Source organism: Prinia subflava, chromosome 4 (genome assembly GCF_021018805.1).
Source record: "Prinia subflava isolate CZ2003 ecotype Zambia chromosome 4, Cam_Psub_1.2, whole genome shotgun sequence".
In the NCBI taxonomy this organism is placed as follows: Eukaryota; Metazoa; Chordata; class Aves; order Passeriformes; family Cisticolidae; genus Prinia; species Prinia subflava.
Genome location: NC_086250.1, coordinates 37,633,664 through 37,653,431, shown reverse-complemented (window position 1 = coordinate 37,653,431; position 19,768 = coordinate 37,633,664). Strand labels below are relative to the sequence as shown.

At 38.8% G+C, this 19,768-nt stretch overlaps 1 protein-coding gene across 1 annotated transcript in view; it reads left to right on the top strand.

The window, feature by feature from the left end:
• TRHDE (thyrotropin releasing hormone degrading enzyme) overlaps positions 1-19,768 on the top strand; it is a 213,906-nt gene that overhangs the window by 141,299 nt on the left and 52,839 nt on the right. Inside the window, exon 10 of the mRNA XM_063396448.1 lies at positions 15,622-15,710. Coding sequence (XP_063252518.1) covers positions 15,622-15,710 — 89 coding nt within the window. The remainder of the gene's footprint in view (positions 1-15,621; positions 15,711-19,768) is intronic.

Below are 19,768 nucleotides of genomic sequence, written 5' to 3'. Positions count from 1 at the left end.
CCTCCCCTGCATGACCCATGAATTTAGGCATTGGGCTCATGTCTCCCTGGGGAGCCATAAGAGGCACTGTAAATAATGGAGAGCAAATGGTATTTATGCCACATCTGAGGCCATGCTCTTGCAGGGCAGGCAACTTTGGCTTCCTTAGGGTAGTTTATCTGTGGATTAATCGTGATGATCATTCTAAACACCATAAGAAGTAGATCTGTACAAAACACAGAAAAATGTTCAGGCCCAGGCATTTCCAGGAGTTTATCATCTAAACAGACAACACAGCACACACTGGAGGGCTCCAGGGAAGGCTCTAAAAGCATCCATCTACCCTATAGTCTTTTGTTATCCAGAGGTGGGGCTGTAGGTTGGTATGGCACAGCAGTAAATGTCAATTCTATCACCTTCAAAATGATGAGGAGTTTAAATTTTTGGTTCAGATGCTGTCTAGGCAAATTTAACTTTGCCTTACTGTAGAAAGAGTCCCTTCAGAGTAGGTCTTTCAAATGTATCTACAGCATAAGAAAGTTAAATAAGGAGGCAACTGAATATTTCAGAACCATTCTGGTTTTATAAAATGTCTGTGCTTTGCTTTATGCTGTGTATTTATGCAGCAATTAACTGTTAAAAATGAAATGTGAAGCTGCATATTTAATTTTTAACTCTGAAACCATGTAGAGGAAGATAGAAGCAGCAAGCAGATTTTTCTAAGTGATAAACGATAAAAGTGAAAATTGTTGATACCTTTGGCAGTGGTTGATGCCTAGTCCATTACTGTAAGTGTCTTTAATTCTTCTACAGAAGAGAACGATTACACATTTTCCAATCTCCTGCATATTTGTGCTCCTTATCATTATACCTGTGGAAAAATGTGTTTCAAGAGACATACATATACAAACTGTGATTTATTTTTGTGCCTACAATCGACTGTATGGTTTGCTCAGCTCTAATGTTTGGACTGAAATTATAGAAGGTATACAGTTTCACTTCTTTGTAAACTAAACATAGATTTTGCTTGACACTTATGCATTCACATGATCCATAGTTCTTATTTTATGAGAAAATAAAACTAACAGTGACAGACACTGTTTCTAGAAACGTCATTCCTTAGAAGGGCCAAAGTCACCAGCTTTGATTTTGTGGTTTGTATAATGTTTCAGTAGCAATTTCAGCTTATACACGCAAAACTTTAAACTCCTCTTATAACTGTATAGTTCTTATTCTATCCCCGTATGACAACCCTTTAGTTAAGTGTAGGTTTGGTCTTGGACCCTGTGAGAATAGATTATGCCCTTACTTTATAAGGCTCCAGGAGAGAAGGTGATATTCCATCTGACAGGATTCAGTGGGCTTTTCTACTTACAGAAAATGATGATTTTAAGGCACTAGTCTCATCCATCATTACAAAATGGCTCACAGATATGACAAAAAATCTTATGAAAAATAATCTGTGGTCTAGAAAGTAAACTAACCAGTTTTGATGAAATCCATAAACCTTTTATGTACTATATTGAAGAGCATACCAAAGCTTTCTGGTTGTGGGTGTGTTTTGCCATCTAAAAAGATACAGAGCTTGTCTCTGTAAAACAGGAGAAATAACCTTTCCAATGTTATCAAAATAATTAGGTTAATGTTGCTGGGATAATATTCATTTATACAGTGTTCTTATCATGCATGCAGTTTCCATAGCTAATCTTTGCTTGTTCATGATAATATCCTAAAGGGGAATGTCTTGCTAGGCACTGAACACAGCTAGCTGTGAAGAAAGAGAAAAACAGGAAGATGAACGGGTTGGGATATGGACAGGATATGCATGCTGCATTGTATTACATGCTGTAGTGTGCTAATCCCTGGTTCCTTTCTCTGTGTACCTGAACTGGCGAAAATTCAGTTGAACAATGCAAGCCATGGACATGACCAGTAAAACCAGAGCTGTACAGACCCATGGGTGTAACACCCTGTAGTAATTGAGACAGCTGAAAGGCTTTACAGTGGGCTGCAGAGCTGCTCAGCAGTCACTCCAAGATGAATGATTAACTGCAGAATTTATTTCCCTTCAAGTCTCTTCTGAATTTCCTAGACAAAGCTCCTTTATTTATTCAGGCTTTGCAGAAAAAGGGCTGTGCTTGTCCCTTTACTGATAATGATTTGCATGGTAAAAGCATTGCTCTGTTTGGATATTGCTGTGTGTATTCTTACATAGTTGTATAGCATTATTACTTGAGCAGTGAGGGGGAACTTACTCTGTCCACTTACCAGCTAAGGAGGTGGTTAAACACAAACCAAAATGTTAGGATCACAAGGGGAATGCTGATTAGTATCTTTGCTATGTTCTTAGAGCAATTACGGATTAATGTAGCATATGTAGTATTAATAATGTAATAAAAAAGACCATAATATGGACAAATATTGTTCCATAAACTGAGGAAAGAGGGCTAACAAAATAGAAATAGAAAAAAAAGTGCTCATTTACCTCCCTGTCTCTGAGAAATAATCCTCTCATCTTCCATTTTCTCAGGTCCTTTGAGTGTTTTCTTGTTATGCCTTTCATCTTTACTATACCTGAAACATTGCGCCTGTATCAGTGTTTCTACCAGAAACAGCTATTGTGTTGTTACCTGGGGAGTAGATGTGGTACCCTTAGTTCATCTGAAGTGACCTAAATGTCTCTGTATCAGCTGTAATAATGATGAAGGGAACAGGCTCCAGGAAAGGAAGGTACCAGTGTATTAGGCACAGAGGAAATGGAATTAACAGGAATGAGATGAAAATATCAAGAGCCCTTAATGGATCACAGAACTGTGTGTGAACACTGCCAGGTATTGATTTAACCATTTTCTTAAGCTGGTCAAGCAGGGACTTGAAAATACTTGTTCTTGCAGAGGAGTGGGAAAGCATGGGGTACTCCTTCTCTTGAAATGCACACTGGAGTAGAGGCCAGCTCTATGACACCAATAGATCTTGTCCTTTGATGTGCATGAGGACAGTCCTTAACCCCAGCAGCCTGAGAGAGGACAGTGCTGTGCTGAGTGCTGCTTCTCCATAGGGACAGGCATAGGAGCTGCCCCTGTCCGTGACCTGGAGCAAGCCTGCCTGCTTTGGGCACGTGATGGAACAGTGCCTGTGCTGTGTTCACTAGCCCAGCCCTTGTGCTGTGCACTCCGTGTTGCAATAGGGTTTTTTCTTTACTGTAAAAGCCACTAGAACATTCTTGTTTCTTGTCTTGCTTTTTCATTTTTAGAGGTTTTTCTGATTGTTGAATTTGTAAAAAAAAAAACTGAATAGGAAATACTCTTAAAATCTCTTCCACAACATATCTGTGCTAGTGTCTTCAGCAAGATTTTGCTGCTAGCAAAGACGACAGTAATGCCAATTATAATGTAACACTTAATTTCCAAAACCATTTCACAGCTTCTATTTGCAAGAAGCTCTTCTCACTGGGAAACTTCCAGGGTGCTCTGTTGTGCAGTATGTACTTTCAGTGTTAGAATTTGCAGAAAGCTATAGAAGACAAAATTAGTGTATTGTGTCATTGCTTCCTGTGTGGTGGCAGCACTTGTATCCTGATAGAAGTTAGGCTGACAGGGAAAAGCTGCTGTTGTATTTTATTGTCACTGCAGAATGTTCCACTTTCCTCATTATATTTGCTAACATCAACTCTCAGGAATTGCTAGATACCCAGTCTAGTTAATTGACTCACATTAATTAAATCAATTTCATGCTGAGGAAAGGAGCATGTACTTGAGGGCAGTGCTGTGTTTTAATATAGAGTGAAGTCTTCAGGAGGTGAAGAGGAGAATAAGGACAGCAGTGCTCGTGGGGAGCTGCTTAACATGCAGGGGGTAGGAGAGGCATCGTGGCATGGCAGAGTGCAGGCGTGAGCCGGAGCTGGAGCATTGGAGTTGTGTAGCTGGAATAAGGAAAAATGGACTACCAGGGAAATGGAAAAGGGGTTTAAAGCGAGGGCTTTAGTGAGGGAGAGAACAGATTGGGGAAGGCCCAGATAGCATTTGCCAGAGACAAGTTTTATAGGAGGGATGAGGGTGAATAAATGGCATATTTTGTTGCCTTTGGAAAAATCAGAGATGTGAGTTCCCCATTGTAGATCAGAGGATAAAACTTCTAACATGCTCCATTTTTTATGTCTTCTTCCTCCTGTTGCTGATAAAGTTGCTGATAATGGCTTTCTTTTCTTATCCCTTTGCATGAACCTTTACACTCAGTAGTTGAATCCTGGGTTTTATGGAGGAGATATTTTGATGGGGGACTCATAGAAAGTTTACTGAGGAAAGAGATACCATAATAGGAATTCTATTTTAATCTTGCTTAAATTCACAGTATTCAAAGGAAAAATCAGAACTGGAATATGCTGAAAAATATTTGGTACTACGTCTCTGAAAACATATGGGAGGATTGTAAACATAGCTAAAGTGCTGCTCTCTTATTTCTGTGGATCCTTCTCAGTCTATAACGCATCCTTGTGCTCCGCTCAGAGAAATCTCAGATCTGTGTTCGAGTGAAGGGGTTATGTTTATGGCTTAAGGATGCCACAGACATGGGTTTTAGATGATCAGCACCTTGGGTGCAATTCTGCAAGGATGTTTTGCACTGTTGCAAGGCAGAACAGAGGATATTGGAGAGATTAAGAGCCTTTATTGCAGGGTAGAGACAGCTGTTAGGACAGACACTTCACACTGCTAAAGCTTCTTTGTATCCATCTTTGATTCAGCACCCAAAGTTGCTTGTCACTTTTGAAAATGAAGCCTTTGTGTTTTAGTGTAAAAGGTGCTGTTAGGCAAGGGGGAGACAGCATGTGCTGACAAAGAATTTGTAGTATTTTTTCTTTGCCCACATCATTTTTCTAAATTCGGTAAGGTACACTCCTAGCACTAGCATTTATATGAGTGAGTTTTAGGTAGCTTCATAATATTCATAACCACCTCATTTATAATCTATTTTTGGATGAAATATTTAGCTAATATTACACAGAATTTTATAGAAGGTTTAGTAATCAGATAATTATATTAGTTATGCTATATTATATTATTACTAGGCAATGTGGGTTTTTTCCCCTCAAATTTGGTAATTTAATTCAAATTTACTTGTTTAAATTATCTTGTGTCTACTCTTAAAAAACAAGAGGATAATAAAGTTTAGACAGGATGGCCGAAGATGTACACCTGTTTTCCAACAGAATATGCAGGCTGTCATCTTAAAGGCAGACCCATAGTGCAGAGTCACACATGAGCTCTTTCATGCTAGGGCTTTGTGACAGCAATGAATCTTTTTTTTATGTCTGCAATTTGTGTTATTGTTACATTGGTAAGGGCATTGTATTTTGCATAAGACTCCTGGAAAATGTAAATTTTTTCTCTGCTCTAGGATTAATTTATTGCTAGAAATTATTCCAAAGATTCTTGAGAAATCCGGAAGGAATTAGGACTATGGCAGAGTACAGGAAAACCACAAAATCTGCATCTCTAATACATTGCTGCTAAACATGTTAATCACTGTTATGACTACAGATGAATTATAGTGTCAATTATTGTTTTAAAATACATGCCTCTAAAATTAATTCCCCTAAAATACATTCCAGCAATCCTGCACTGACATTGAAGATATTTTCTCTATATATCTTTATGTTTAGGTCCTTAAACAGAAAAAAACCTAAACAATCCATGATCCGTCCTATAAATAGTTGCTCTTAGAAGCAATTCTCAACCTTTCATCAAGAGTATACCAATATGATTGCCTTTTTAAATATGTTTCTAAATGAAAGCATATATAATAGACAAATATATAAAATTAGCAGCTGTATTGAGGCAGACTTACAAATAAAGAAACTTAAAATCAGAAGCAAGTCATACTAGATGTGCTAGCCTCTTTCAAGACTAGAATATCATCTTCCTAGTCACTCTCATGCAATTTTAAACATTTCTCCAAACTATAAAGATTATTTATGGTTTCCTTCATGTGTGGAACTAAGTATAATTTGTGTTCAAAGTTATAGTAGGTTCACAATTCCAAATACCTTTCAAATCCCTGAGTTTTCCCTCTGAAATACATGTTACCTGTATTCAAATGCCCATCTCATCAAAGCCTTAGAGGAAGTAGATAAATCTTAGTAGTTAAGAGGCAAGAATGCTCTACAAATTGATTTCTGTTCATCCATGAGACATCTTCTAAGTTGGCTTCTTTTAAAAACTTGAAATACTCTTCAAAATCTGACACCTCGGGTGTGAAGCCCATTCAGAGCCACCAGAAGCCATTATCTGCCTGGCAGCATCTATCATGACCTGACCCTGTTGGGTTGTTCTGGATGGTAGGTTGGTTTGACTGAAAAATTTAATTACCTCCATAATTGGGGCATTAGGGAGAAAGAAGAACTGATAGAAAAAGCTCAGGTAGGTTTTGATGGTGTTTGGCTTAAATGGTAACAAGAAGACCAATAATTTCTGAGTAGTAATGTGTGCCTCACTTGGAATTTTGTTACCTGCTTACACAATACTGTGTGCATATTATATTGCACCCTACCTTCACTATATTTGGACTTCTGACTGAAACAATTACTGTCTGTATTACAGCCAGATAGAGCTCCCTAAAGACTGCTGGAACACTGTCGTTAATTCACAGAGTCCATCGAAGTTCACCAAAGTTTTGTAAAGGAGCATGAAACTCCTCTGCCCAGTATAACGTAGAATAATCTTAGAATAAGCATTTCCACAACCTTTTACTTCCAGTCTGTTTTGGTTGCTCATGTAGTCAGTATTATTAATTTCTTTTTTTTTTCTTTGCCTTAGCTTATGATTGACCAGTCTGTTAGTCTTGGGTGAGGGCAGAACCCCTGTAACCCCAGAATCCCAATGTCAGCACCATTTCCTTTCCTTATTTTGCTTAAACCCAGCAAACTGTGGATCCTACAATTAATGTGGGGTATGTCACACTTACTGTGCCCTGCTGTCTCATTTCTGCTCTGCAATACAGTGTTGCAGTCTGAAATTCTTTATCTGTGGATTTTTGTCCGATTCAGACATCAGGAGGCCTTCTCCTATTTATACAAGTAAAGTACTGACCTTTCTGGTTTCAAGTTAGCTGACTGCAACTTGTTCCTTGATGAAAAAGTCTGATGTTGTCTGCTTTTTCATCCCCCTTGTAGGGAAATTCAGCTTAATCAGTTTCCTTTATCAGTGTTTCTCACATGTTTTCCACTGTTTGTATTAAACTCCTTGTTCTCACTTTGAACTCAGGAATTAAGGTCACACTGGGCATATCCAGGTAATCAGTGAATACCTCAAGCTGTGTTCAGGAGATCTCAGTTATTTCGAATTGTTCTTTTTTATCCATTTTTCATTTCTATTTGTCTTTGCTACAGAGTTGGTGAAATCTTCCCTTCCTATCTGCCATCTCCCATGCTCACAGGGTACAAGGAATCCCTTGACACCCTGTGTCAGTGTAGGAGGTGTAATAATTGAGAAAGAGGGAATAATATCTTCTTCTGTTGTGTTATGCCTCTGGGCACAGCCTACAATCACTTTACTGGCATGTATTAAATCTAATGAAATCTCTGTGTTCTTCAGTCTTGTGAGAATGATATTCACAACATGAATATATTGCCAGCTCCTTATCCATTAAACAGAACTAACACTCTTGTAGAATTGCACTTAATAAAAATGTGTGATTTCCTGTGATACTCATATGAGCTTCCCCTGGAACCTGAATTACTCCTTCCTGAATGAGATACTATACTATATAATAACCTGGGAAAATCTCTACCATGCTTTTAAATTACCTTTCCCAACACAATCTTTCTAGGAAGCGTGGCTTACAAAACTGTATCCTGCTGAGTTCTGCTTCTTGTATAATCTTTTTCTGTAGTAGAAAGCTCTGAAGCTGTTCTGCTGTTAAACAGCTTTCACTCATTTTGCACTGACCACCTTAAAGGTACTTGTGCTCTCAGCCTAGGGTTAAATGCTTCCAGGTATCACTGCAAGAAGGCTCATGATTTTATAGATTAGTTGAATACACTTTCAGGTTTTCTGTTAAGAAGGAGGCTTCCCAAAGCCTCCTTGCTTGTAGGGTGGGGTGAGAGGCGGGAAAGGCCTTGGTGCTGTGTAAGTACTGCTCAGCTATAATAGCTAAACCATCCCTTTGTTATCAAAACTGTTTTCAGCAACAGTAAAAAAAATAGCCCCAAACCAGCTACTGTGAAATAGTAGCCCAAACCTTGCTAATCTTGCTAACAGGAGCTGTACTTGTCTTGGCAAGAAAAGTGAGAGATCTCTACCGTCTGCCTTCTATACTGATTTAATATCCAAATATACTATCCTTTGCTTAGTTCATTATCGACTTTCCATGCCTTTTAATTTATAATAAGTATTAAGGTCATTAGCCAGAATCATCTGCAGCCATCCATCTAAATGCTTCTTTTACTCACCACTGTTTGGGTATGTCTCTGGAGATCAGTCAGGTATTCAACGGAAGTAAAAATACAAATCTTTAAATCTTAGTTTTTGTTCTGTAAGATTTACTTGCTTTCAAAAGGTCAGGTTTTCTCATTACTTTGCTTTTGTGGGTTTTTTTGTGTCTGAAATCCAAGCACATGAGTTCATGCAGATGGCTCATAGCAATATATTCCCTTGATAAGAAATGCTAATGTGAGCACCCTAACCTGTTCAGGGAATCACCAGTGTTTGCAAGGGCCACACTGGGAAAGTGTTCCCTTCTCAGACTCAGTGCTCAGCTGAGCATATGTGTTAATGTACGAGACTTCAGCATTTCCATCTGGAGAGAGCTGAGAATGGGAAACTAATGCCAAGGTGTCCTTGCTCCCTGTACTCTGGATGTACCAGGTTGTTATCTTTAACTGAAGAGACAGAGTTGGCATTTTGGGTATTAAGCTCTGGTGGTTAAAATAAAGAGATAGATGTCTTAAGCAGTGGGTTTTATTCTTGAATTTTCTTTTTTATGCTCTTTACTCTTAAACTATTTTTATGCCTCACTTTATCTCAGTGTTAAATAACTTTAATCATATCCCTCATTGATATGAGGTCTTAAATTGTTATGTTCTCAAAATACTTCACAAAGATTAATAAGTGTTACCAATGAACAAGAAATGGATTCCCATCCCACTGAAATTTTCCACATATCAAAACATTTCCCTGCACTGAATCAAGATGAAAAATCAAAGCAAAAATTGAGGAAAAATTGGTTTAGAACATTCATTTCAATTCTCTAATTTAACTACCTTACATTTCAGTTTCAGTCATTTTAACTCTTCCCTGCAATTTTTTGAAGCAGCAAACTGAAAGTTCTTATTTAAAACAGTAGTTGTAGAATTTTGCAGCCATGCCTTTTTAAAATACTGTATTTGAAAATCTGTATTTGACAATCTGTATTTGAAAATCTGAAGTGCTGAAGCCTTCTTAATAGCACCTTGGTATTGCCTTGTGCTGCCACTACACAGGCCAGACAATCCTTCTGGTCTTACAAATCATAGCAGATGTCTCAAATACCCTACAACAGCTCATTTGCCATCACCTTGAACAACTGAATTTATGCCAGAGAAACTGAGTCATGGAAGGGTGATGGTTGGGACTTCACCAGTGCCAGTTGGTGGGTACATGATTTCTGTTCTTCCAGCCCGAAATATCTCCCAATTCCATTTCTCAGCCTACTTAGATATTTGAAAGTATATACAGCTTTTGGTGTTAAGCTTTCCTGAAAATAATTCTGTAAAGCTTTGCAGTGGGAGAAATTAGGAAAAAAAGCAGATGGCAAATCATTTGCCTCAATTGACTTGATTGATTTTGTGTGATGCCACTGAATATAGAGCCTGTATATCCTCCTTTTGATATCATGTCTCACCTACAGTGAGACTTGTTTTCAATGTGAGCTCTGATCACATTAGAGCAGAAGGCTTTATCTCCTGAAGTCTCTTCCCACCTAAATAATTCTATGATTCAAGTTTATGATTGCCACTACACTTTAAATTAATTATCCTTATTATAGTCTGCTGAGAGGCAAATCACTTAATTTGCTTTTGTGCAAAACCTTTTAATTTTGTCCCTCATTCTTCTGTTATTAGATGTACTAAAAAAAAGTAATTTTTTCCCTTATATCTGTACATTGTTCTATTCTTCTGCTTTGCCATAGTTGTCCTCCTTTGATTTCCTGGCTAAGTATATAATCAAAGACTATTAATAGATGTCTTCTAAATCCAGATGTATGTAGCTTCTTTTAATTTACTGGGGTTTTATGTGGTTTTTGAGGTCCAGCTTTCTCCTTAAATATTCCTAAAGAAATTAATCTGTATCAGGAAAAGAGAGAAGAACTGTTTAGAAATATAAACAAAAAGTGAAAATTTAGATGGTTGAATTTCTTAGTGGAAGGTCATAGCCCATGAGATTCTTGAGAAACCTGCACTGACTTTTTTTTCCTATTCAGCCATGAGATAAAGGGTGTGGAAGAGTTAGGTGTTAAGAGTTTTGTGGCAATAGGAGTTTGTCAGTGTAAAAAAAAAAGCATTACTTACCAAGGTGACAGAAGTATTCCTTAGTGCTAGTTGACATGGTAATAAAAAGACGGATGGAACTTAATGTTGATAATGAGGTGATGCATGTGGGGAAAGCAGTTCTAACTCAGTTCCTACTCAGTGGTGTGTTCTGAAGAAACTATTTTCTCTCAGGAAGGAGATCTTGGACCTGTGGTGGGTAATGTTCTGTAAACATCAGCTCACTGTCCAGACGTGGTCAAGCAAGTAAATATAACAGTAGGGATTAGTAGAAAAGGAGCATTTAAAAAAGTCTAAAGAGTGTAGAAGAGAAAAGAATGATGCCACTTTTAATCCCTGGTAGATATCCCTTCAAAGCACTGAAGCAAGGCTCGGTGTTCTAACCTGAAATAGTAGGTAGAAAAAATACAGAGGTGGACAATAAGAAGGATTAAGCACAGTTTCTGTGTAAAGAACAGCAGGATAGATAGAAATCCTTAACCCGGAGGTCTATAAAAACAGGATAAAAGAGGAGTGTGGTTATTCACTTTCTCTGCCATTCAAATGTAGGTAAGCTGAATTCTACAGTGGTACTTTAGTTACAGGTACTCTGTCACTTTATGTGAAGCAGTCACATTGCTTGTATACTCATACTACAGGATAATAAGCCTCTGAATATTGAGCAGATACCTTCATTGTTCTGTGAGTAATGACTAGGAATAGCTCAACTTCTTTGTTTAGTTTTGAATCCAGGGGAGAAGGAAGAAGTGCCAGTGGAAGAATGTGGTATTCACTGCCAGGAGTGTCTGGAAGCTTGGTACATTATGGTTACTGGGAAGATGAATCTTGAAAATGTATGGATTTATATGCCACCAAAGACATTTCACATTCATTAATGTGAAAAACTAGTTAAAAAGGTGTGCAAAATCTGAAATGCCAAGAACATTACCTTTTTGTTTTTAATTACCTGAGATCTTTATTTTGTAAGCAGAGGAAATAAACTACTTCCCTTTTTCTGGCTTTGCATAGCTCTTTGCAAAGAAGCCACTGAAAACCAATGTTACTACAATATTACTATTTATCAGAGGGAAAAGTGTGAGGTATCATGTTTATTTAATGTTTTATGGTCTCAGGATTTTCCCACAAAGGGATCTCAGTTCTTTTTTTGCTGAAAATCAAGTTGTAACCAAGTAATCATCATAAATATGATAATTTTCCAAGTGAGATAAAGTATACTAATACTGCCTACCTAGTCATTATGTAATGCTCAAGGCAAAAAAAAAAAAATCTATATAATCCACAGAGAGCATAATTAGTTTGCTTCTAGTATTGCATTAGCTAGTTTCTAGTATGGCATGTACCTTGGCTGATGCAAGATTCTGATACTTTGTGAAACAAGTCCTTCTGATTAATCTTTAAGCTGAATGAACACGCTTCAGTATTATGCATTGATATGGTGCTACAAAAAAAATCCACCAATGCACATTCCTTTTAATTGTGCATTAGCCTGTCAACCTGAGTTTAACTATTTCACATGAGCAGTTTCTCACTTGTAAACCAGCAATAAAAGGTTTATTTGTACTACCTTTCAACAAGATTCCCCTTTCCTTACATTTCTTGAAGACTGAATGATGTTGTGTTCAGCATAGTTCATGTTAACATGTCTGTTCTAGTTTTAGGTGTCTCTCCTTCTCAGCTTCAGAGATTTTTTTTTTTAAATTCCTGAAATAGCCCTTAGTTTTTCCATAATAAGAGGTTTGCCTTTAGCTCCCTGTCAAAGTGATCAGGTTTGATTGTGGAGGGACAGTATGTAGGATACCTCTGCAGCTGAACAGCATCTCAGGCAGACTGAACACACAGTTCATTAGCACCATTTCACCCAGGGGCTGAGTGTGCTATCTGTACAGGCATCTGAGTCCTGCAGACATAATCTTGACAGTAAGAGCACTAAGTGGGTTGTTTCAAGTCTTGCTGCCCTGGTCACTGGGCCCTCAAGGCTAGATTCTTATTGTCCCTGGGACTGGTTTGTCACAGCAAGCAGCAGATGGCCAGGTGGAATGGGATGCTTTTTTCCCCAGTTAGATACATACTGAGAGCCTGCTGGTAGTGCTCTCAACATATAAAGAATAAATAAAAGGTCTGCACTACTCTCAGACAAAGCAGGAAGAAAGCAGAACAGTGGGCCCCCTTTTCCCTCCTTGCTCTGTGAAGTAGAAAACTTCTAATAGAAAAGTGCAGGAGAAGTTTTCTTCTTTCTAGTCACATCTGGAGACCACAGTCCCTACAGATTATTCAGAGACAATGAATGGAAGATGCCTTTTTGGAAGGTGGCAGATGTATCTCCCTCACACACACAGAAGTTAGCTACAGCTTCTTCTGCAACAGCAGCAGAAGTTTCCCTAAGAATGAAGAGAGAATGGAAGGAGAAAACAGAGAAACAGAGAAAACAGCAGCAGTAAAGTAGGAAACGTGGGTTTTTCTAGATGTCTACTAAAAGGACACCTGTGGTTCTTCTGGGAAAACACTAACCAAGAGGGTGGGATTTGGAGGTTCTGGAAAGCACCAAGAATGTCAAGAGGTCTCTTATATTGGGGAGATAAAAGTTAAATTTTCCAGTACAATATTCCCAACTAAATCCCACATGTTTTCTGGTGGGTAGATTTTGTGACACTTGTTCTACAACTAGATCACCTTTCAGAGAAGGATCTGTCTTTACTTCAATAGGATTTGCCGTTATTGCAGGCAATATAAAATATTATAAAGTAGAATACTTCTCTGTATAGATGTTACAATGTACAGAATACCTTTCTGTGAAGTTCCTTCTCAAAATAACAGGTGTTCATGTATATGTTCATACATGAATATTTGTGGGTGTGTATAATATGTGCTTAAATCTTCTACACAGGCAGCTCACAGTATCTTTTATTTTGCAGTTTAGCTTTTTCAGTAAGAGTTGAAGTATCATAAAAATACCACACAAATGCAGTTTTAATTGTTTTTTTCAGATACCAGTGTTCCTGCTCTTTCAAATAACGTAGAAACTCTATGCTAAATTTTGCCTTATTTTTCTCAATCATAGTTTGCTAAGATCTTTGTCATTCCAGAGAGCCAAGTATTTAGAACTGGGTATGTTTCTAAAGATTATGTATTTCCTAGGAGGTTTTTATAGCCAGACCCTAAAACACTGGTGTGTGTCTAGTAAGGTAAAAGGTATTTAGGGGAATAGTGAATATAGTTTGGTGCATCACTTCACAGCATCTCCTGGCTGCCCTCACCTGTTGAACGCAGGAGTTACTGCTGCTGTAGCTAAAGCAGCAGGACACAGTACACACTTTCATCTCATTACTCCAGTTCACAGTCCAGAATATTAGTTACGCCAAAAATGAATGTAACTTTGTGTGAAGACCCCAGTTTGGGAACTGGAGAAGCTAATGCACCAGTGGACATCCTTTTCTGCTGGCTGTGCTGTGGATTGGGGTAACATCCAGCACAAGGAGTGGACAGAGTGATAAAGCCATTAGAATCTTCAAATGACACAGCTTAATTATCCAAAAAGTGTCTGCCAGGGCATGTGCTTATGTGGAGCTTATCTTCAGTAGAGGAGTAGAGCTAATTATTTTCCCAGTGTGTCATGGTACCAGCATTCAGAGAACCTAAAATCACATGGAAACTTCTTTCTTGTTTCATATGGCAGTAAATGCCATGTTTTATTTCTAGTGTCACTCACAGTTCTTTCAGTTGTGTGGTTGTCCAAGTACCTCCCCATCTTTGCTGAATCACTGCTGTATGGACCAAGTGTTTCCCTGCACACCATTCTGTTCTAAGCAGTGGATATTCCTGTGTGTGGGGGCTCTTTGCAAATGGGTGGAGAGCTGTGAGCCAAGTGTGGTGGCAGGGCAGGGCTCTGTCCCTCCCCCAGCCTCCAAGGCATGCCAGCACTGCAGCCCTTGGAAGCCAGCCCATTTTGACTGTGGCTGTGGAACATTTGGGTGGTGTTTGTAATTCAGTGGAGCAGGCTTCTGCATAAGTGGAAAGGAGCAAACCTAATTTTTTCTTCAATTCCATGGGCTGGTTTTGCAATGCTGTGTACTAGCAGGAGAGAGCTAGCCCACACTCATCTTTGCACCATTTTAATGCAATCAGTCTAAAATTATATTCTTACTTGGTGTGAAAGTGGTATTATATGGTAATATCTGGGTTGGGGCCAGTCTCTTGCTGTGCTGCCTTACTTAACCGCACACATATTCCCATTGACCACCTACCTAAGGACCACCTGTAAGGCACCTAAGGCAGTGGGACCACCTGTATCATTACTGAGTGCTTTCCCTTTACTGATTTACAAAATGACATGGCAGACATGTGAGACAAATGCCTACTTTTTCATTGACTGGTGAAATGCTACTTTTGAGAATGAAGAAGTAGAGTTGATGACGAAGACCATGACATCTGTCCGTAAAAATACTCATTTCATACAGTCAATTTCTGTTTATTGAGATGAAGATGTTATTTATAACATTTACTTCAAATGAGAAACGATTTGTAATACCCTGTAGAGAAGATGGAGTCTGATTATACCAGTGTATCACTGAACCCACATGTAGTGTGTTTTGTCCAGTTTGCATATGCACAGGTGGTCATAAGTGGTGCCAAGAAGTGGAGATCTGTCCCATTCATTTTGTTTTTATAAACCAGCAGCAGTGAAAGCCCATTGTAACTTTTTAAGAAATTGGTAGAATAGTATGGTATTTTTAAACTTTGAAGTCTCTATAAATCAAAGCATGTCTTATGTGGAGGTTTTTTCTAAATAAATGTAAAGTATTCTTCTTTTTATGAGAAATCATTATTCCCTCTTTTGTGAAGCATTTTCTTAAACTAGGAAAAGCTTTGTTAAGAAGTCCTCATATGGTGATAATGTGTGAAAAAATGTAAAATATAATTTAGGGTTTTTTTTTTAAAATTTATTTTTCTTTGTTTTATTGCTAATGCAAATGCATTTCAAAATCAAAGTAACTTGTTAGAATCCACAGATCTTTATACTGCTACTGAGATGTGTTTTCGTTTCTTTGACATGATCCCTGATTGCTGTGAGAAGAATCAGTTCAGTACTTTTGTTCTTAGATTCCCCCTCCTTTGTCTTGCAGCTACTTGTGGCAGATTCCATTAACAATTGCAGTAGGAAATACGAGCCACATCTCATCAGAGGCAATTATATGGGTGTCTAACAAATCAGGTAAAAATAAACTTTCCTCCCAGTGGAATCTCATAAAGCATACTTGTGTTTTCCTCAAATGTATCTTTGGAATTGATCCTAGATAATTGTTTAGTTGCTCTGCACCCAGTTTTAACTGCTTAAAATGAATTGCAAAAAAACAGAGCTGGGAAGGGAGGGAGGAGGAATGAAGGATGAGCAACAATGTAGATTTATAATATTGCAGAATTTAAACAGTACAATATAAAGCTTTTACAAAGAAATGTAAAGTGCTAAGTATTTTATATTTGGCAACACATATCAAATCATTGATGAATGCAATTCACTTTATTGATTGGTGAAAGTTAAATGTAATATTGTATAACAAAGCAGATATGATGAGTATGATTTAGTACATTTAGAATTCTAGCATTTTTAACTCAGTCTGAAGTCTGAATCAGGTCTAAGAAATGGTTGCTGTCATTAAAATTGTCCTTTTCAATCTGTCAAAAGTATTTGTTCTCTCTATTAGATAACCATATGCTGGACCTCAAAAGTGTATTGTTCTGCTTACTACTTATTTTCTTCCTCCTCAGTTCCTGCATGATCATAACAGTAATAGTTATTGTTTGGAGGAGAGTGAGTGCTATATACCAGTGGCTTTTTATCATCTAAGAAAGGAAGCCCACCACAGAAATTTCATGAAATAATTATCTATTTCCTTAGCACTTCATGCTACATTGTCTGACAGTTTTGGACTAGAATTGAAGAGAATGAGGGAAGACACATGGAGACTTGACTAGAATTATTATATAGAAGGGAAAAGAAGGTTGCATGCATCCACTTGACATGTGGGCTGTAGAGGGAGACCTGACCCTTTCTTGTATAATTAGAAAGGTACAGAGATTTCCCTCTAATAGAAAATCAGTGGGAGAGAGTCAAACCTGCGTGAGATGTTTTTTTCTCTTTTTACTAAAAGTTGCTAAAGTTACTAAAATATATTAGTCACATAGAGCTTAGCAGCCGGAAGGACTAGAAATTAGTGGTGTTTGTTCAATAGAAATCTGAGTAGTCCAGCTTCCTAGCAGTACAAAGTATGTGTTTCTTTACCTGGATGGTTTGCAGCTTATGAGAAAGTAACATGTTTTATGCTTCTCCCATGATAGAATGATCTAGGGATGTGCCTGCAACCAGAGTAATTTTCATACCTGGGAAACATACTCTTATCAAAGCATACAGGTTCTGCCTCACTTCAGAAACTTACTGCTTTGGCCATACTTTTTAACATTAACACTTCCAAAATTCTTCAAGACCTGTTTGCACTTTCAGAGTCTGCCTTAATGACCTGCTCTACTTTTGTCCTTTAGGGCTTGATTGAACTCTCACTGAAGTTATTAGAAAGGTTCCCAGTGACTTCAGAGTGAGTTGATCATCCCATCTCATTAGGTTGCACATGCATGACTCCTCCCTTCACTCCCACTTTCAAAGTTCAGTATATTACTGTTACCTACATAGATGCTTCCTCATTGCCTTTTACTTGCAGAGTCCTGTGGAGGAACAAGTCCATAAAACTGCTACCCACTCTTTTAAGATCTACTGCTTCTATTGGAATGCCTTCAAGAAATCAACAAATTAATGATGGCCAGTGAGAGCAATTATTTTGGGCTGCCTACTATATAGAAATTAAAGAGGAACCTTTCCGAGTCATCAGTCTCATGTGTAGCAAATCAATGACACTGTTAACTATTGTCATTATCCTTGTTCTTCCTCATTACTTTCACTCACTCATTCACTTGCTGTGCCTCATTGAAAATGAGACTGTAAACTTATGACTACAGCAAGAATGTCCTCTTGTTTCTACTTGCTGTGTTCTAGCTCAGGTGAAGAATTTCTCAACATTTAAATGTCAGTAAGAACATGCCTGAATGTATACTCCATGTCTGATTGATTGTACATGCTGCTATGTATTGAGGCTGGTATACATGATTTTGTATGATATTCCTGAGAGTTTTTCTGCAGGCAGTTGATGTGTTTCTTTCATGGGGATAAGGGAGGAATTCTGAGACTCCAAAGGACAGTTTCCAGATTTGATTTTTATGGACTGGAAGAACCCTAAAGACTTTTCTGTTGTATAGAGGACTGTATCAGTATTGCTCCGGTGAGTAGTCTTGGAAAAACTCTTCAAGCTGGAGGTGAAACAAACTTCTCCAGAGGATATTTGGAAGATTGGAAGTTCTCACATTGTTCTTAGAGTGTAATCAAATGAAGATCCTCAAATCAACTTTTGAGTAAATGCTTTTCATGAGGATGGTTTTCATGTGCTTTTTAGGAAAGAGTAGGCAATTCTTTCTTGTTGACTAAACTGTTGTGCTGAAGGAGCTTGCAGTGCGACTGGAAGAGTGGATAGGAGCTAGTGTACAGCTCTCTGTTGCTTGTTATTGTGGTGTGTTGACCCTGGCTGGACACCAGGCACCCACAAAAGTCACTCTATCACTCCCCTCTGGAGTGATATCACTTTCCCTCTGAGAAACTGGACGGGGGAGAAAGAATATAACAGGTGTTCATGGGTCTCGCATAAGGTCTGAGTTAGAGACCCCTCACAAAGAACTGTCTCAGCAAAACAGACTCAAAATGGGAGCAGGATAATGAGAAGTAAAAACAGATCCTAAAATGTCTTCCCCACTCCTCACCTCTTCCTGTTTCCCAGCTCTGCCTCCTCTTCCCCCAGCGGCACAGGGAAAAAGGAATGGGGGTTATGGTCAGTTCATCACAGGTTGTTTCTCCCTCTGCTCTGGTAGAGGAGTCTTTCCCCAGCTCCAACGTGGGTCCCTCCCTCAAAGTCACAGCCTTCTCTTAGGTATCCACCTGCTCTGGTGTGGGTCTCCTCCATGGGCTGCAGGTGGATCTCTGCATCCCTGTGGATGTCCAGGGGCTGCAGGGGCACAGCTGCCTCACCATGGTCTGCACCAGGGGCTGCACAGGAGTCTCAGCTCCTGCCTGGAGCACCTCCTGCCCTTCCTTCTGCACGGACCTTGGTGTCTGCAGTGTTGTTCCTCTCACGTGTTCTTACTCCACTCTTCTCTGGCCACAATCACATCTGAGCAATAAGTTTTTTCCTTCTTCTTGAATATGTTATCACAGAGGCATTACTGCCAATTCCAGTTGGACCAGCCTTGGCCAGCGGCATGTCCATCTTGGACCCAGCTGGTGTTGGCTCTCCTGGACATGGGAAAAGCTTCTGGCAGCTTCTCACAAGAGCCGTTTCTCTAGCCTCCCCTCTGCTACCAAACCTGGCCATGCAAACCCAACAGAGTCATCATTACTGATCACACACCTAATTTCAGCTGCCAGTAGGGAAAAGGGTTCAAGCTGGTGACTACCACTGTGATATCTTGGCATATCACTTAAATCTTCCAATAAAATTAACCGTGTCGGTGGGTTATCTAAGGGAAATGAAGCCACAGCAGTTTTGAAATAGCTACATGCAGAAATACATCAAAAAATGTTCAATTTTGGTGGTATTTCAGATAACAATATCCAGGAGAAAACCCAGCTCACCAAGAATGGTTTATTTGCTGATATAAGAGTCTTTTCCTTCATGTAAATCTAGAAAGACAAAAGAGAGAATTGTTGATTTTTGCATCCTCTCTGCTACTGTCTTTGACCTCATCAAGGTGTTGTAGGATACCAGTTGGTATTCTCATGAACAAGGGATATGAGGCTGCTCTCCAGCTTTGTGAGAGCAGCATGAATTTGGGATGATTGAGTTGCTGCTGTGTCCTCATCTTGTCTGTCCCTGGCAACATGCCAGAGATAGCGAGCATGCAGATCACTGATTGTTCAATATGCTGAGGAGGATCAGTTCAGATAACTGCATGTCACCACACTTGCTGGCAACAGTGCTAGATGCATTCTTCACAGCACTGAAGTGAAGGAACACACTGGAACTTACAGCTACAAAGTGTCTTTTTGAATTATAATTCATCGTCCTTTGCAGGAAATCGTGCAGGGAGGAGTGCCAGGCCTTGGCAACTTGTTTGACAAAGTGCATAATATCCAAGATGTTTTAAATCTAATATAGCTTTTCCCACCTATTTGCT